Source organism: Octodon degus, unplaced genomic scaffold, assembly GCF_000260255.1.
Source record: "Octodon degus isolate 3935 unplaced genomic scaffold, OctDeg1.0 scaffold00123, whole genome shotgun sequence".
Taxonomy (NCBI): domain Eukaryota; kingdom Metazoa; phylum Chordata; class Mammalia; order Rodentia; family Octodontidae; genus Octodon; species Octodon degus.
Window position 1 is genome coordinate 5,712,097 of NW_004524699.1, and position 12,129 is coordinate 5,724,225.

A 12,129-nucleotide genomic window follows, 5' to 3' on the forward strand; every position below is an offset into this window, starting at 1 on the left:
AGGTGAAAACAGGAGGATCACTATGAGTCCAATCTGTGTAGTGAGACCCTGTACACCCTGTACTAAATACATTTTTTAAAAAGTTGCCGAGGCTGGACTCAAAACTGTGATCCTCCTGCCTCAGCCTCCCAGAGTGCTAGGATTACAGGCATGCGCGCCCTATCCCCCACCCCCAGTTTGGTTCTCACTCCTTGGCCCTCCTGCCATGTGTGTCCTCAGAGAGCTTGCCACTGGTCCCCACCCTCACAGATCTCTACCCACAGCAGGGGCTCAGTGGATGGGGTGTCCCGCTTTGCGGGAACCTGGGGTGTCTCCAGAGAGCCAGATGTGGGGAAGCAGGGAGGATGGAGTGATGGTTCAACCTGCTCAGTTTTGGGGGAGAAGGTAGGTGTCCCGGAGGGCTCCCTGAAGGAGGTGGCACACAGCAGGAGGCAAGATCTCCTTCATGGCCCCCTGCTAGGCCTGGGGATACCTGTCTGGCTCCTACCCTGTCCCAGGCACTGTGGACCACTTCAGGTTATGGATCAGGAGTGCTGTCACCCTGCCCGCGGCTTTCCAGACTTGCTGAGGGCCCATGTTCGGTCCCTGCCCCTTTGGGATTCAAGGGTGGATTCCAGGACCTCCAACCTTCCTCGGTGCCACATCCTCGGAAGCTAGAGAAAGATCCAGATGGCAGGGGAGAGAGGGGCGACCTGTGTCCCTGCGGAAGCCACCAGACACTGAAGGCGCTGGACGCTGAAGCTGCAGGATAACGTCCCCTTCCTGCTCTTCAAACCCCCCAACCTTGTTGCCTCAGTGAGGGGACAGGTTCTTTCACTGTTGCCAGAAATCTCTCTGGAGCCCTTGCTGCTGGACTTCTGGAAGCAGAGGGACCCCATGTCCCCAAGACAAAGCTTTCGCCTGGAGAGTTTCAAGGGCCCTAAGGATGTTGTGATTAACAGAGGTGGTTCTTCCAAAAGACCGCCACTGTGTGTAATTCCTCAGCACGAACGACTTCACCACTCCATCATGTGAAGGATCTGCTTTGAATTTTTTTCCTTTTAAAGCTATCCTTCTGGTTGGGGGGGGGGGGCGCGTAGACAGAGAAAGGCGATAAAGCACAGTGTAAGTCAGAGGCCGCAGGCGGCGGGAGCCCAGGTGTTCACTGTACTACACTCTGTGCTAAGTACGAAGTTTTCCACTATGAAGAGAATGTGGGGAGGACCGGCCACGGGCTGGGGACTCGCAGGGCGCACCAAGGCCCTGCTGCAGGAGCTGTCCCTACGGGGCCTCCCAGGGCCCGATTCAAGAGCCTGTGCCAGCCCTGAGCTACTCAGAAGGGGCTTCAGGGACAAGGAGTGCTGCCTGCAGGGGACAAACGCGCAGGTGGGCGCCCAGCTACTGTGTTCCTAAAAGGCCAGGGGACAGAGAGGCTGGGGGGGGTCACCCTTGCGGTTCCACCGTGGGCCCCATGTCGCCGGAGCCTTGTGCTTGGGGTCTATTCTGCCCTCCAACATTCAAGTTGGGAGCAAATTCTAAGAAACAGTCCAAAGTAAATAGCAAAGACCCAGATTTGGGTATATGCCCTGCCAGGGCGCGCAGAAGCGGGGACAGAGAGTCCCTAGGGAGGGAGGAGACGCTGCAGGCCGGGCCTTACCACGGTCCCAGCGACGCCAGGTGCAGAGTCCCACACGTAGCCCGGGGCGGGGGGGGGGGCAGTGCACAGAGGCGCGGCGCCCCGGTAAGCTGTGCGAGTGGGAGTTACCTGGGTCGTGGAAGGGCACCAGTGCGTAGTTGGCTACGAGGCTGCCGCTGCGCAGGGTCTGCTCCAGGATGCGCGAGGCGCCGTCAATCACCTGCATCAGGTCGTCCCACATGGAGCCGGTGACATCGAAGACGAAGGCTAGGGTGGCGTCCCCCGAGGCGGGAGGCAGCGCCAGCCGGGGCTCACGGGCCACCGCCACAGCTGCAGAGACCGCGGCCACCAGCAGCCGCAGGAGCTGCGCCCTGGGCATCGTGGCGAGCGCGGCGGGCGCCTGCTCCGTCGGGACGCACGGTGCTTGGGACAGGGGCGCGTGGTGGGGTCCCGCTGCTGGGAGCCTGAGGCGGGTCCTGGGCCCACCCCACCCTGCTCAAGGTCACGGGCCCGCCTCCGCCGCGCCCCCACCGTGACTCAAACTTTCCCAGCCCCGCTGCTGCCCGTCCAGACCCGGGGTTAGGGGAGGACGCGGCGGGAGGGAGGTGGGGCGGCGGCCAAGGCGGGCGCGGGGAGCCGCGGACACCTGCGCGCCCACGCGGGGCGGGAGGGCGCGGCGACGGCTGTCACCCCCGCCGGGCGCTCCCGGCCCTGTCCACCCCCACACCTTCCCATGGCGCCTCCTCTCCTCCTCCTTGAGGAGCCCCGGTGTGGAGCCCAGCCAAGCTTCCCTGGGGTAGTTAGGGCTTGGCAAGCAGCGTGCTCTAAGCGCTCACCCAGGGACAGACACGACACCAAACCCAGGTTGCAGATGAGCAAGCCAAACCGAGGCTCAGACAGGTGACCTGAGTTGCCCCGGGTCGTCCACCGCTATAGGGCCATAAGGGGGACCAGAAGCCGGATGTAGGATGACCCCAAGGCTCTGGGCTCTGCTCCAGCTTAAGTGTTGCCGGGCCTTATCATGGGTCACCCAGCGACAGAGGACTTAGCGACCCTCTGCCCACCCCGTCTCCCACATCGTGGATGGTGTGGGAAGGTTCCAGGGCTCAGGTGAGCGCTGCCTGGGCCAGGTTCCACTGCCCCCTCCTGGACATTGCTTCTCTGCAGTCTGCAGGGGCAGGGCATCCTTCCTCTGCCTTCCTGCTGCCCTCAGCTGCGCTGGGTACCCAGGGCACCTAGGGGCGGGGCTGTGCCATGGTCCTGTTCCAACAGCACCCCTAGCTCCCAACCATGTCTTTGGCATGTGGCATGGGCTCAGTAAATGCTGTAGGTGCACCTGTGACCCCAGTCTCTGGGAGGTTATGGCAGGAGAATGCGAGTCAGGGCCCAGCCTGGGCAGAGCAAGACCCTGTCTGGATTTGTTTTTAATTTTTTTTTTTTTTAAGGCCAAGCTAAGGCCTGGGAGATAGCTCAGTGGCACAAGTGCCTGCCTGGCAAGCACAAGGTCCTGATGGATCACAAGGTCCATCCCTGGAAATGAATGAATGAATGAATGAATGAATGAATGAATGAATAAAGCTGGGCTTGGTGGCACATCCCTGTAATCCTGACACTCTTGAGATTGAGGCAGGAGGATTGTGGCAAGTTCAAGACTCGCCTGGGCTACGAAGTGAGCTCAAGTCCAGCCTGAGCTGCATAGCTAGACCTTGTCTCAAAATGACACAAAAATAAATAAAATAAAGAGCTGGGGATGTAGCTCAGTGCAAAGGCCCTGGGTTCATTCTCCATTCTGCATGGGCGTGCACACGCATGCGCACGCACGCATACACACACGCACACACAGAGCTTTTGCTGGCATGCCTGATCTGAGATGCTGGCATAGTGACACACACTTGTAATTGCAGCACTTGGGAGACTGAGGCAGGAGGATCCCAAGTTCAAGTCTTGTCTGGATAACTCAGACCTTTCTGTAAGGGCTAGGCATGTAGCTCAGTATAAAGGCTCTGGGTTCCAGCCCCAGTACAAAACCAAAAAAGTCCTGTGAAAGACCTCAAACCTCAGTCCTTCCCACGGTGTAGACAGGGACCCTGAAGGCGTGGCTGCAGCACTGGGCCTGGGGGCTGGGGATCTGCTCCAGCCCCTGACCAGCAGTCTTCATGGGGCAGGATCCCTATCTTCTCCCTTCCCCCCCCTCCACCCTGGGGCTCCTCTGTCCTGTAAACCCCCCGCCCCCAGTGCTCCCAGCTGCAACCTCAATGCCAGCCAGGGTCGCAAGCTCTACAGCAGCAAACCCCTGCGCCAGGCATGGAGGTCCACTGTGTGGGGGGCAGCAGGTGCTGGAGAACCCTGGTGCCAGCTGTGGGGAGGGACACAGTCTTTGACTGGGACCAGGGCAGGGGCACATGGTGTCCCAGGAAGCTGCGGTGTGCAGAAGTCAGGCTCCCAACCAGCACTGAGCTTGAAGCTCAGTCCCCGGCAACCTGGAGTCACATGTGGACACTGGCTCTTTAAACGTCCCTGGCCAGGGCTTCAATTGCCCCAGAGCCTGGGCAGGGCTAGGCCAGCTGTTGGAGACAGAAGAGAGGCCCCAGCTGTGGGAAGGCAGTGCAAACAGAAGCCAGGACCCCAACGTGACATTTGGAGTCCTAGGGCAGGCGACCCTTGGAGTCAAGCATGTCCTTTGGTCATTCACTCCACAAACACGGGCTGGACCGAAAGCACGTGCCTTGTGCTCTCCAAGGCGCCTGGGCAGGGGGCTCTGAAGATGCAGAAGGCACTGTCCCACCCTGGGGAGCAGAGAGACACGTGTAAACAAATAATTCTAAGTCAGTGAGCTAAGTGCTAATAGCAGAATCACTGAGAGTTCTGGGAGCCCAGGAGAAGGAGGGGCTGAGCCTGAGAGGTCAGCAGAGGCCACCCGGACAGTCTGAGACATCCCAGAGGACAAGAGGGGGATGGTGCTCGAGGAGTGGGAACAGCACCGCACAGACGGGGAGACCTGGGCACCAAGGCCACGCCGGGAGCCCCCTCCCAGGCACTGCTGGGCCTCTTCCGGAGGCCCTGGGGAGCTCCAGAAGAAGGCAGGCAGCAATCCTATTTACGTCCCGTGGCCATGTGCTGGAGGTGCACAGAGCAGCCCTCGTGGATGCCAGGAAGCCAAATCTGGTCCTCAGAGGCAGCAGCAGAGGCAGCCCAGAGGGAGCAAGGCACCCATCCTCAGAACGGGCACTATGGCCAGGGGAGTGTGAGTCTCAGCGCTGCCGTCAGTGGTTCCCAGCCTGGCCTTCCCCAGGGTAGGACGACCCACGATGGAGCAGAGCCTCCTGAGGGCATCTCTGGCGAGCCCCACCTGGGACCTTGGCCAGGTTCCCTGGGCCACACAGCAAAGGGGAAAGACAGGCGCAAGTCGCCCTGGCGTGGCTCCCAGGGGACATGGAAGGGAAGTGGGGGGGGCTGCCACTCACCTCCATGTCTCTAGCCAGACCGATAACTGGCCCGATGGCACTGCCCGCCAGGGTGGCCAGGGTGCTCCTGTGACCGTGGGCACCTGAATGCCAGGGCTCCCCAAGAGCATTGCTATGAGCATGGAGCAGGCCAGGGGAGACATAGGGACACCATGGAGCCCACAGTTTTGAGTCTCAGATAATCCCACTTTCTCCTGTTTTCAGAAGGTCGTGGCCCCATGGAGCCCTTATTTCCTATCACGCCGCATCTTTTTTTTTTTTTTTCACACCACATCTTTAAGACAGGAGCACCATCTGCCATCCACTTAAGCCAGCGTGCACTGCTGCTCCCTGCCCAAGAACACATCCGGTCCCCGGTGCCTTCACGGGGCCAAGGCCAGCCGCGGGGCCGGATCCGAACCGAGGGCTCCCAACACTCGGCCAGTCCCAAAGGGACGGCTCCTCCAGACCAGGGATCCTTCCTCGCACTCCACTGCGCCCTGGTCCTGGTAGTACCTGATGCCTCCGTGCCTACCCCTCAGACCCTGGCCCCACCCCAGCTGTCCTCCTCCACATATCAGATCTACTCTGCTGTAAAAATGGAAACGCCAGCCAGGTGTGGTGGCACTGTAATTGGACCCCTTGGGAGGCTGAGGCCGGAGGACTGCTGTGACTTTGAGGCCAGCCTGGCTATCTAGTGAGTTCAAAGCCAGCCTGAACTGCAGAGTGAAACCCCATCTCAACTGAGTGGGCTGCTGGCTCCTTTACAACTCCCCTCCGGCAAGTCTTGCTGTGCCCCACCTCCACTTGCTGCTCAGAATCGCAGGGTGCAGGTTCAGACAGGACCCCCAAGCCTGGACACCCCAGACTCCCAGCAGCCCTGGGCACAGCGCCGAGCCTCCTCCCACATGCACTGTCCTTCCTGCCCAGCTGCTGCCAGCCTTGGAATCGGGCTGCAGACGTTCTGCGAAGAGGAAAGTCTTCACCTTCTTGGCACTAGGGCTGGGTTTTGCAGAAGACCAGGGGGTGGCCAGAGGGCAGCTGGTGGCTTCAGGATGATTCCTGGGCGCTGCCTGTGCACACCGCACTCTGCTACCCTTCCACTGGCGCTCTTCACCCACGGCAGCCGCTCTGGGTTTTCCAAAGGAGTGTCCAGCGACCCTTCGGCTCCTGTGAGGATCTGATCCCTGATCCTGCACTGATCGCATAGGAGGCTGAGCTGGGGGTGAGGGCGCCCCTGGAAATACAGTTGTGTAGCCTAGCTCCTAACCCCTCCCACCTGCGTCTGCTCAGAATGCTCCAGCCCTGGAAAGAAAGTGGGGCTGCTTCTGGTCTTTCCTGAGAAGTCAGAGAGGCAGAGCCACTGAGGACCAGGAGTGGAGGTCCCCAGAACCAGCGGGGACATCGGACAGTTGACTGCTGTGTCCAGGCCCCTGTGGGACTGGCCTCCAGGCCATCCCAAGAAAGGCTTCAGTGCTCAGAGACGTGGGAACTCCAGCCTGTCCCTAGGTTTGCCAAGAACAAACAAGGAAAAGCCAAAGCAGAGCCAAGCACGCCGAGGCATGCTCCCCAGCCCCCGCCTGGCCCGAAGGGGTTCATGGGCAGCAGAGGTCCTGCTCTGCCATGGGGCAGGGAGCCTACCCCACAGGGATGGGTGTCACTGCTCACTGTCCACTCGGGCCATCATGTCACCTTGAGCCTGGCCATCCGTGCTGGCAGGAATGTCCACAGCGAGCTGAGGTTTACCGCCTGTCTCTTCTTTTGGATTCTCTCTCATAATTAAAAATTCCACCACACTGCTGTGCACATTTTGGCAGATGCTGCTGGCTTCCACCCTACATGCTGTCCCTGCTTCTTCCTGGAAAGCTGTCCTCACCTCTCTGCTCTGCTTTCTGGTGCAGGTGGCCACAGTTCCTCCATATGATGCACAACCGGGCAGCCCTTCCCACTCCAAGGGCACCAGATGGGTGAGGTCACCCTCGGGCCCCATTGCTGTCCCATCCCCCTCGCCCATGACCGGGAGGCTCCAGAACAGAGAGGCCTTACCCTGCCTGATTTGATTTCTTTTTCTTTCTTTCTTTTTTTTTTTAATACAAGTTCTCACTGTAGTTCAGGCTGGTCTTGAGCTTACTTTTGTAGCCCCCAGGCTAGTGTCGAACTTGCAGGAATCCTGTCTCAACTCCTCAAGGGCTGGGATTACAGACATGGGCCACCATGCCCAGTTTTGATTTGACATCTTAATCTAAAGCGACTAATTATGAGCGAGTTATGTGAGCAAGAGGCCCATGGGACAGACTAGAGGGCCCAGAAATGGGTCCACACGCACATGGTCAATTGACTTCCCACACAGGCGCCCACAAGAAAGACCATCTTTTTCAGCCGCTGGTGTCGGAAGGTCTGAATCCCTACCTCACACCACACACGGAAGTTAATGTTGGTGATTCACAGAGCTAAGTGTAGAACACTGAATTAGAAAACTCAGAAAAGGACATGGGGGTGGGGAGAGAAAAGCAGAGGCTCCCTCTTGCCTCAGGGAGGGGACGTCTGCAGAGAAGCTGAGGAGCGCGCAAGCGTGAAGAGAAGCGCGTCGGGGGCTGCCCCACGCGCGGCCTCCCCGCAGTCCTGGTCTCTTCCAGAGCTAAGCTTATGGCACTGAGTCCCGTCACTGTCAGCTGAGCGCATTCTCAGGAGACCCGGTCTGCCCTTCCGTCTTCTCCCATCTGGGGCACGCTTTAAAGCATTTCTTCTGTTTTCTAACGTAAAACGCACACTCTGCCCTCCATGTAGGGCGTAAGGGGCTCCCAACAAGGTTTTCTACACTGAGTTTCCTCCTTAGGGGTGACTTTGGTGTCCACCACACACACACACACACACACACACACACACACACACACACACACACACACCAGGGGCTGTGACATTCCTAGGAGAATCTTAGATTGTCCCCAGCAGAAAGTGACCCATGAGATTGTGTCCTCAAAGGACAGCGGCCACGTTTGGCTCTTCCCTCCCCTCCCCCCCAGGCTGGTCTTAAACTTGCTATTGTCCTTATAGACTGGCCTGGAACTCATTAGGTGGCCCAGCTGGCCTCAGGCTCCTGACAGGGCCGTCCTCCTGCCTCAGCTTCTCCAGTGCTAGCATTCCAGATGCCCACTGCCATGCCCAGGTCTTCCATTAGTTGAAAAATTTGTCCGGGCGTTGGAGGAATGTGACAGACCGGACAGCGCCCGTGTTGGGGACAAAGCCATTAAAGCTGTCAAGTCTATAAGGCCCAACCTGCCCCCAAACCAGGACTGCTCCTGTCATAGTCATGGTGCCCACCCCGCCTACTTACCCACCATTGGCAGCACTCACTCTGCGTTGAACAGAAAAGGTGGGGACTCGGGCTGGGGACATAGCTCAGCGGCTAAGCATCTGCCTGGCAAGCACAAGGACCCAGGTTCGATTCCCAGTACTGCATGCCGTGTGGGCCAGTGAAACTAGGCGTGGTGGGGCACACCTGTAATCCCTGCTCTGGGGAGGCTGAGACAGAAGGATCCCCATGAGTCCCAGCTGAGCAAGACCTCGTACCAAATAAATACATAAATTTTAAAAAAGCTTAAAAAAAAACAACACAATAGGTGGGGACTTATTCCAGAAGCCCCTGTAATGTATTTGGGTCCCACACGCCGTCACTAGCTTACTAGCCAGGTCTGTTCAGCAGCAGATGAGCTCTGGTTAGCTAGGAGAGTCTAAGAACCTAACTCAAAGGGAATGGGCAGGAAGTATGGCGGCCCAGAGGGATCACTCCAAAGCCCCAAATACGGTGAGTCAAGCAGTGCAGGGCTATGGGGAATGTGAGAAAAAATAACATGGCTGTTGCTCACAAAAATGTAAAGCTGGGTATGGTGATGCACACCTGTAATCCCAGCACTCAGGAGGCTGAAGCGAGGAGGATCACTATGAGCACAAGGCCAGGCTGAGCTCCATAGTGAGGTCCCATCTCAAAAACTTAAAGAACAAAACAGAAGCATGGCACTTACCACTGCAGAAGAGCCTCGGAGAATACACCTCCTGGACTCAAACACCACAGGGCACCGCAGTTCAAACACGGGGGCACCGCAGTTCAAACACAGGGGCACCGCAGTTCTTGCTGATGTTCCCGGCAACACTGTCTCCAACAGCCCCAAAGTGGAAACAATCCAAACAGCCATCAATGAACAAGCAGCAAAGTAAAATGCAGATTCTTGGGGCTGGGGAGATGGCTCAGTGGAATAAGCGCTTCCCCGGCAAGCGCAAGGGCCTGAGTTCAGTCCTCAGTTCTGGGAAAAAAAAAAAAAAAAAATCTTGCAAATATTCAGCAATATAAAGGGACAAAGCCCGGTCTCTGCTATGACCATGGACACATAGTCTCGGCGGAGGCAACCAGACACAAAACTCCGCACATTGTGTGACCCTGTTACATAGACCCATATAAAGAGTCTGGACGTCTCTAGGAAGACAAACCCAGAGACGGAAAACAGACTGGCGGCTGAGTAGGGCCAGGGAAGGAGGCTGGGGGTGACAGTGAACGCGAATGGAGCTTCCCTGTAGAGTGAGAAAGTTCTGGAACTGGACAGTGGTGACAGTCGGCATTGCTGTGAATAAGACGCTGCTGAATTTACACTTGACAAGAATGACAAAAGTGGATTTTATGTTGCCAGGATTTCAGCACAATATTTTTTTGATGTATTCAGTACGGGGTCTACAGAGTCTCACTACACAGATCAAACTCGTAGTGATTCTCCTGTTTTCAGCCTCAAGGGCAGGGGGCGGCTGTCTGGTGAAGGCAGATGGGAGACCAGAGCATGGGAACCTCAACTCACCTTCACGTGGGCCCGAGGTTGGCCCTGCCATGGGTGCTGGGGTCAGAGCCGGGTCGGAGCTCCACAACACCCCCACCCTTCCCTGCCAGTCTTGTTTAAGGACGCACTAATTCAACTCAACCTCAAGGAGTCCACAACCAAGAATCCAGTGTCACGGGATCACATCCATCAAGGGAACAGATCTCGCCTAGCCACTAAGCCCTGAGAGCTGACCTCTGACTAAAGCAACAAACTGTAAAGGCAACCAGATTAAGAATGTTTAGACGAACGGTGCCTGGGACCAATTCCCAAGAAATGCTATTTGGAAAATCTGAAGAAGAGAAATGGTGCTCCCAGCCCAGACAATACGCCGTGACCTTCTGAGCAGAAAGAGGGGCTGCTTGCCAGAGGCCAAGATTTATGGGCTAGGCTGTCTTACCACAGGGAATCTGATTTCTTCTCCTGTGACATTTAGTGGGAGCCAGCCTACACTGCAGGGACGAAAGCCTCCAAACAAAATGGCAGTGTCACTGCACACACAGGCCACACGTAACCTGCAGGGTACACTTGCTGTGAGCGTTGGCCAACCCAGAATCACTTCTGGAGCTCTCCGAGGCTTAGCAGAAGGCAAACCTTGTCTCCCAGTACAGAGCTGGGGTACCTGGTACTCGCTTTCCCATCCTCCTTTGCAGTGGAGGCAGGAGTGTCATGGGTTCTTCCCGCGTGGCCTGTGTCTCCAGCCAGTGTCACAAGGAAGCTGGAGGCCGTATGCGGCACTGGGGGCAAGATGAAGTTCCTGACTGGTCAGTGGACGAGCCACAGGCCGCCGGACCCCGGCTGTGATGGCTTTAGCATTAGTTTCTACTCAAGTACCAGCAAGCATAATTCTACAGCTCACACGTGAGTTCCCACTAGTGCTGGTTAGGTCAGCAAAACGTGGCATCCACTGCTTGCAGTTAAGGATGCAGCCCAACTCCTTGTGGTACTGGAGCCCAGTAGTCACCAAAAACATGATGACCATGTGACCCAGCATAAGCAATAACATCATTTCATCTCTCCAACTACACTGATTGGGCCGAACATGGGCACGTGATCCAGTCAGAGCCAATCAACATCCTTGTTGCCTCTGGGATTCCGGGTCTCAAAGGGTATGAATGGGGGAATGCCACTAACCATGGGCCCCACCCCAATGGGAAGGCTGGGGTTGGAGACCCGCAAGCAGCAGACAGAAAGAAAGGGAACCCTGGCATGCTCGGGCTCTCTGCTCCTATAATTTTCATCATCTGTGAAATGACCTGACGCCCAACAAGCGCTCAGTCCTTGCCTGGTCCAGCAAGCTGTTGGTGCCAGCGATTCCAATAATTTCTTCCCTCCTGCCACGCCGCAGGCAGCGCACGGACCAGACGGGAAGAGGCGGCCGAGGAGCTGGGCCGGGCTCTTTTGCAATGCTTTCCAAACAACTGAGTAAGGCCCCACCCCAAGCGACCCTCCTAGCTCTGTGAACTTGAACGAGGAAAAAACACATTTTGGGATGTACCCAGAACACTGTGCCGCTCGCCGAGGGAGTTGATGACCGCCTCTCAGAGGATGAGATCCTCTTTAAATAAAGTCCTTTAATAACTAGAGTTCTTTGGATTCCAATTTGAAACCTTCTGGCCAAGTCTCCCCTCCTTGCTCTAGGAGGTCAATTCCCTACCTTCCCCGCCCAAAATCGGACCTAGATCCTCCCAGGGTTCTGAGGGGTGTGCTGCCCACTAAACCCCTGAATTTGAAGGTTTGACCTCGGCCTGACCTTCAGGCCACACTCAGGCTGCAGGGCCAAGAGAAACTCAAGCAGACTCAGCAGCATCAGCAAGACAGGTTGGTCCCTGCTGAACATTCCTACATTGCTGGCGTGCAGGAAATGTCCCCTTTGAACAAACCCACGCCCTTGTCCTCTGTCCCTCCAGATCCCCCTTTCTCTGCCTGCTCCACTCTCCTCTCCCTTCCCAACCTATTTTTGTCCAAGAGCAATGAGCTAAGAGCCTGTGATCCCAGCTCTCAGGAGGCTGAGGCAAGAGGATCGCCTTGAGCCTGAGGCCAACTTGGGCTCCATAGTGAGTTCAAGGTAAGCCTATGTATAGCAACAACCTGTCTCATAAAGATATTTTCTGGGGCTAGGGAGATAGCTCAGCAGAATAAGAGCTTGCCTGGCAAGCACAAGGTCATGCGTTCAATCCCCAGTACCTCAAAAATAAATAAATAAATA

At 56.9% G+C, this 12,129-nt stretch overlaps 1 protein-coding gene across 1 annotated transcript in view; it reads right to left on the minus strand.

The window, feature by feature from the left end:
- The window catches only part of Hmcn2 (hemicentin 2), a 128,861-nt gene extending 126,845 nt beyond the window's left edge, over positions 1-2,016 (minus strand). The window contains exon 1 of the mRNA XM_012516738.2: positions 1,745-2,016. Within this exon, the coding sequence (XP_012372192.1) occupies positions 1,745-1,994 (250 nt within the window). The 5' untranslated portion in view covers positions 1,995-2,016. The remainder of the gene's footprint in view (positions 1-1,744) is intronic.
- Between the last annotated feature and the right edge of the window lie 10,113 nt (positions 2,017-12,129).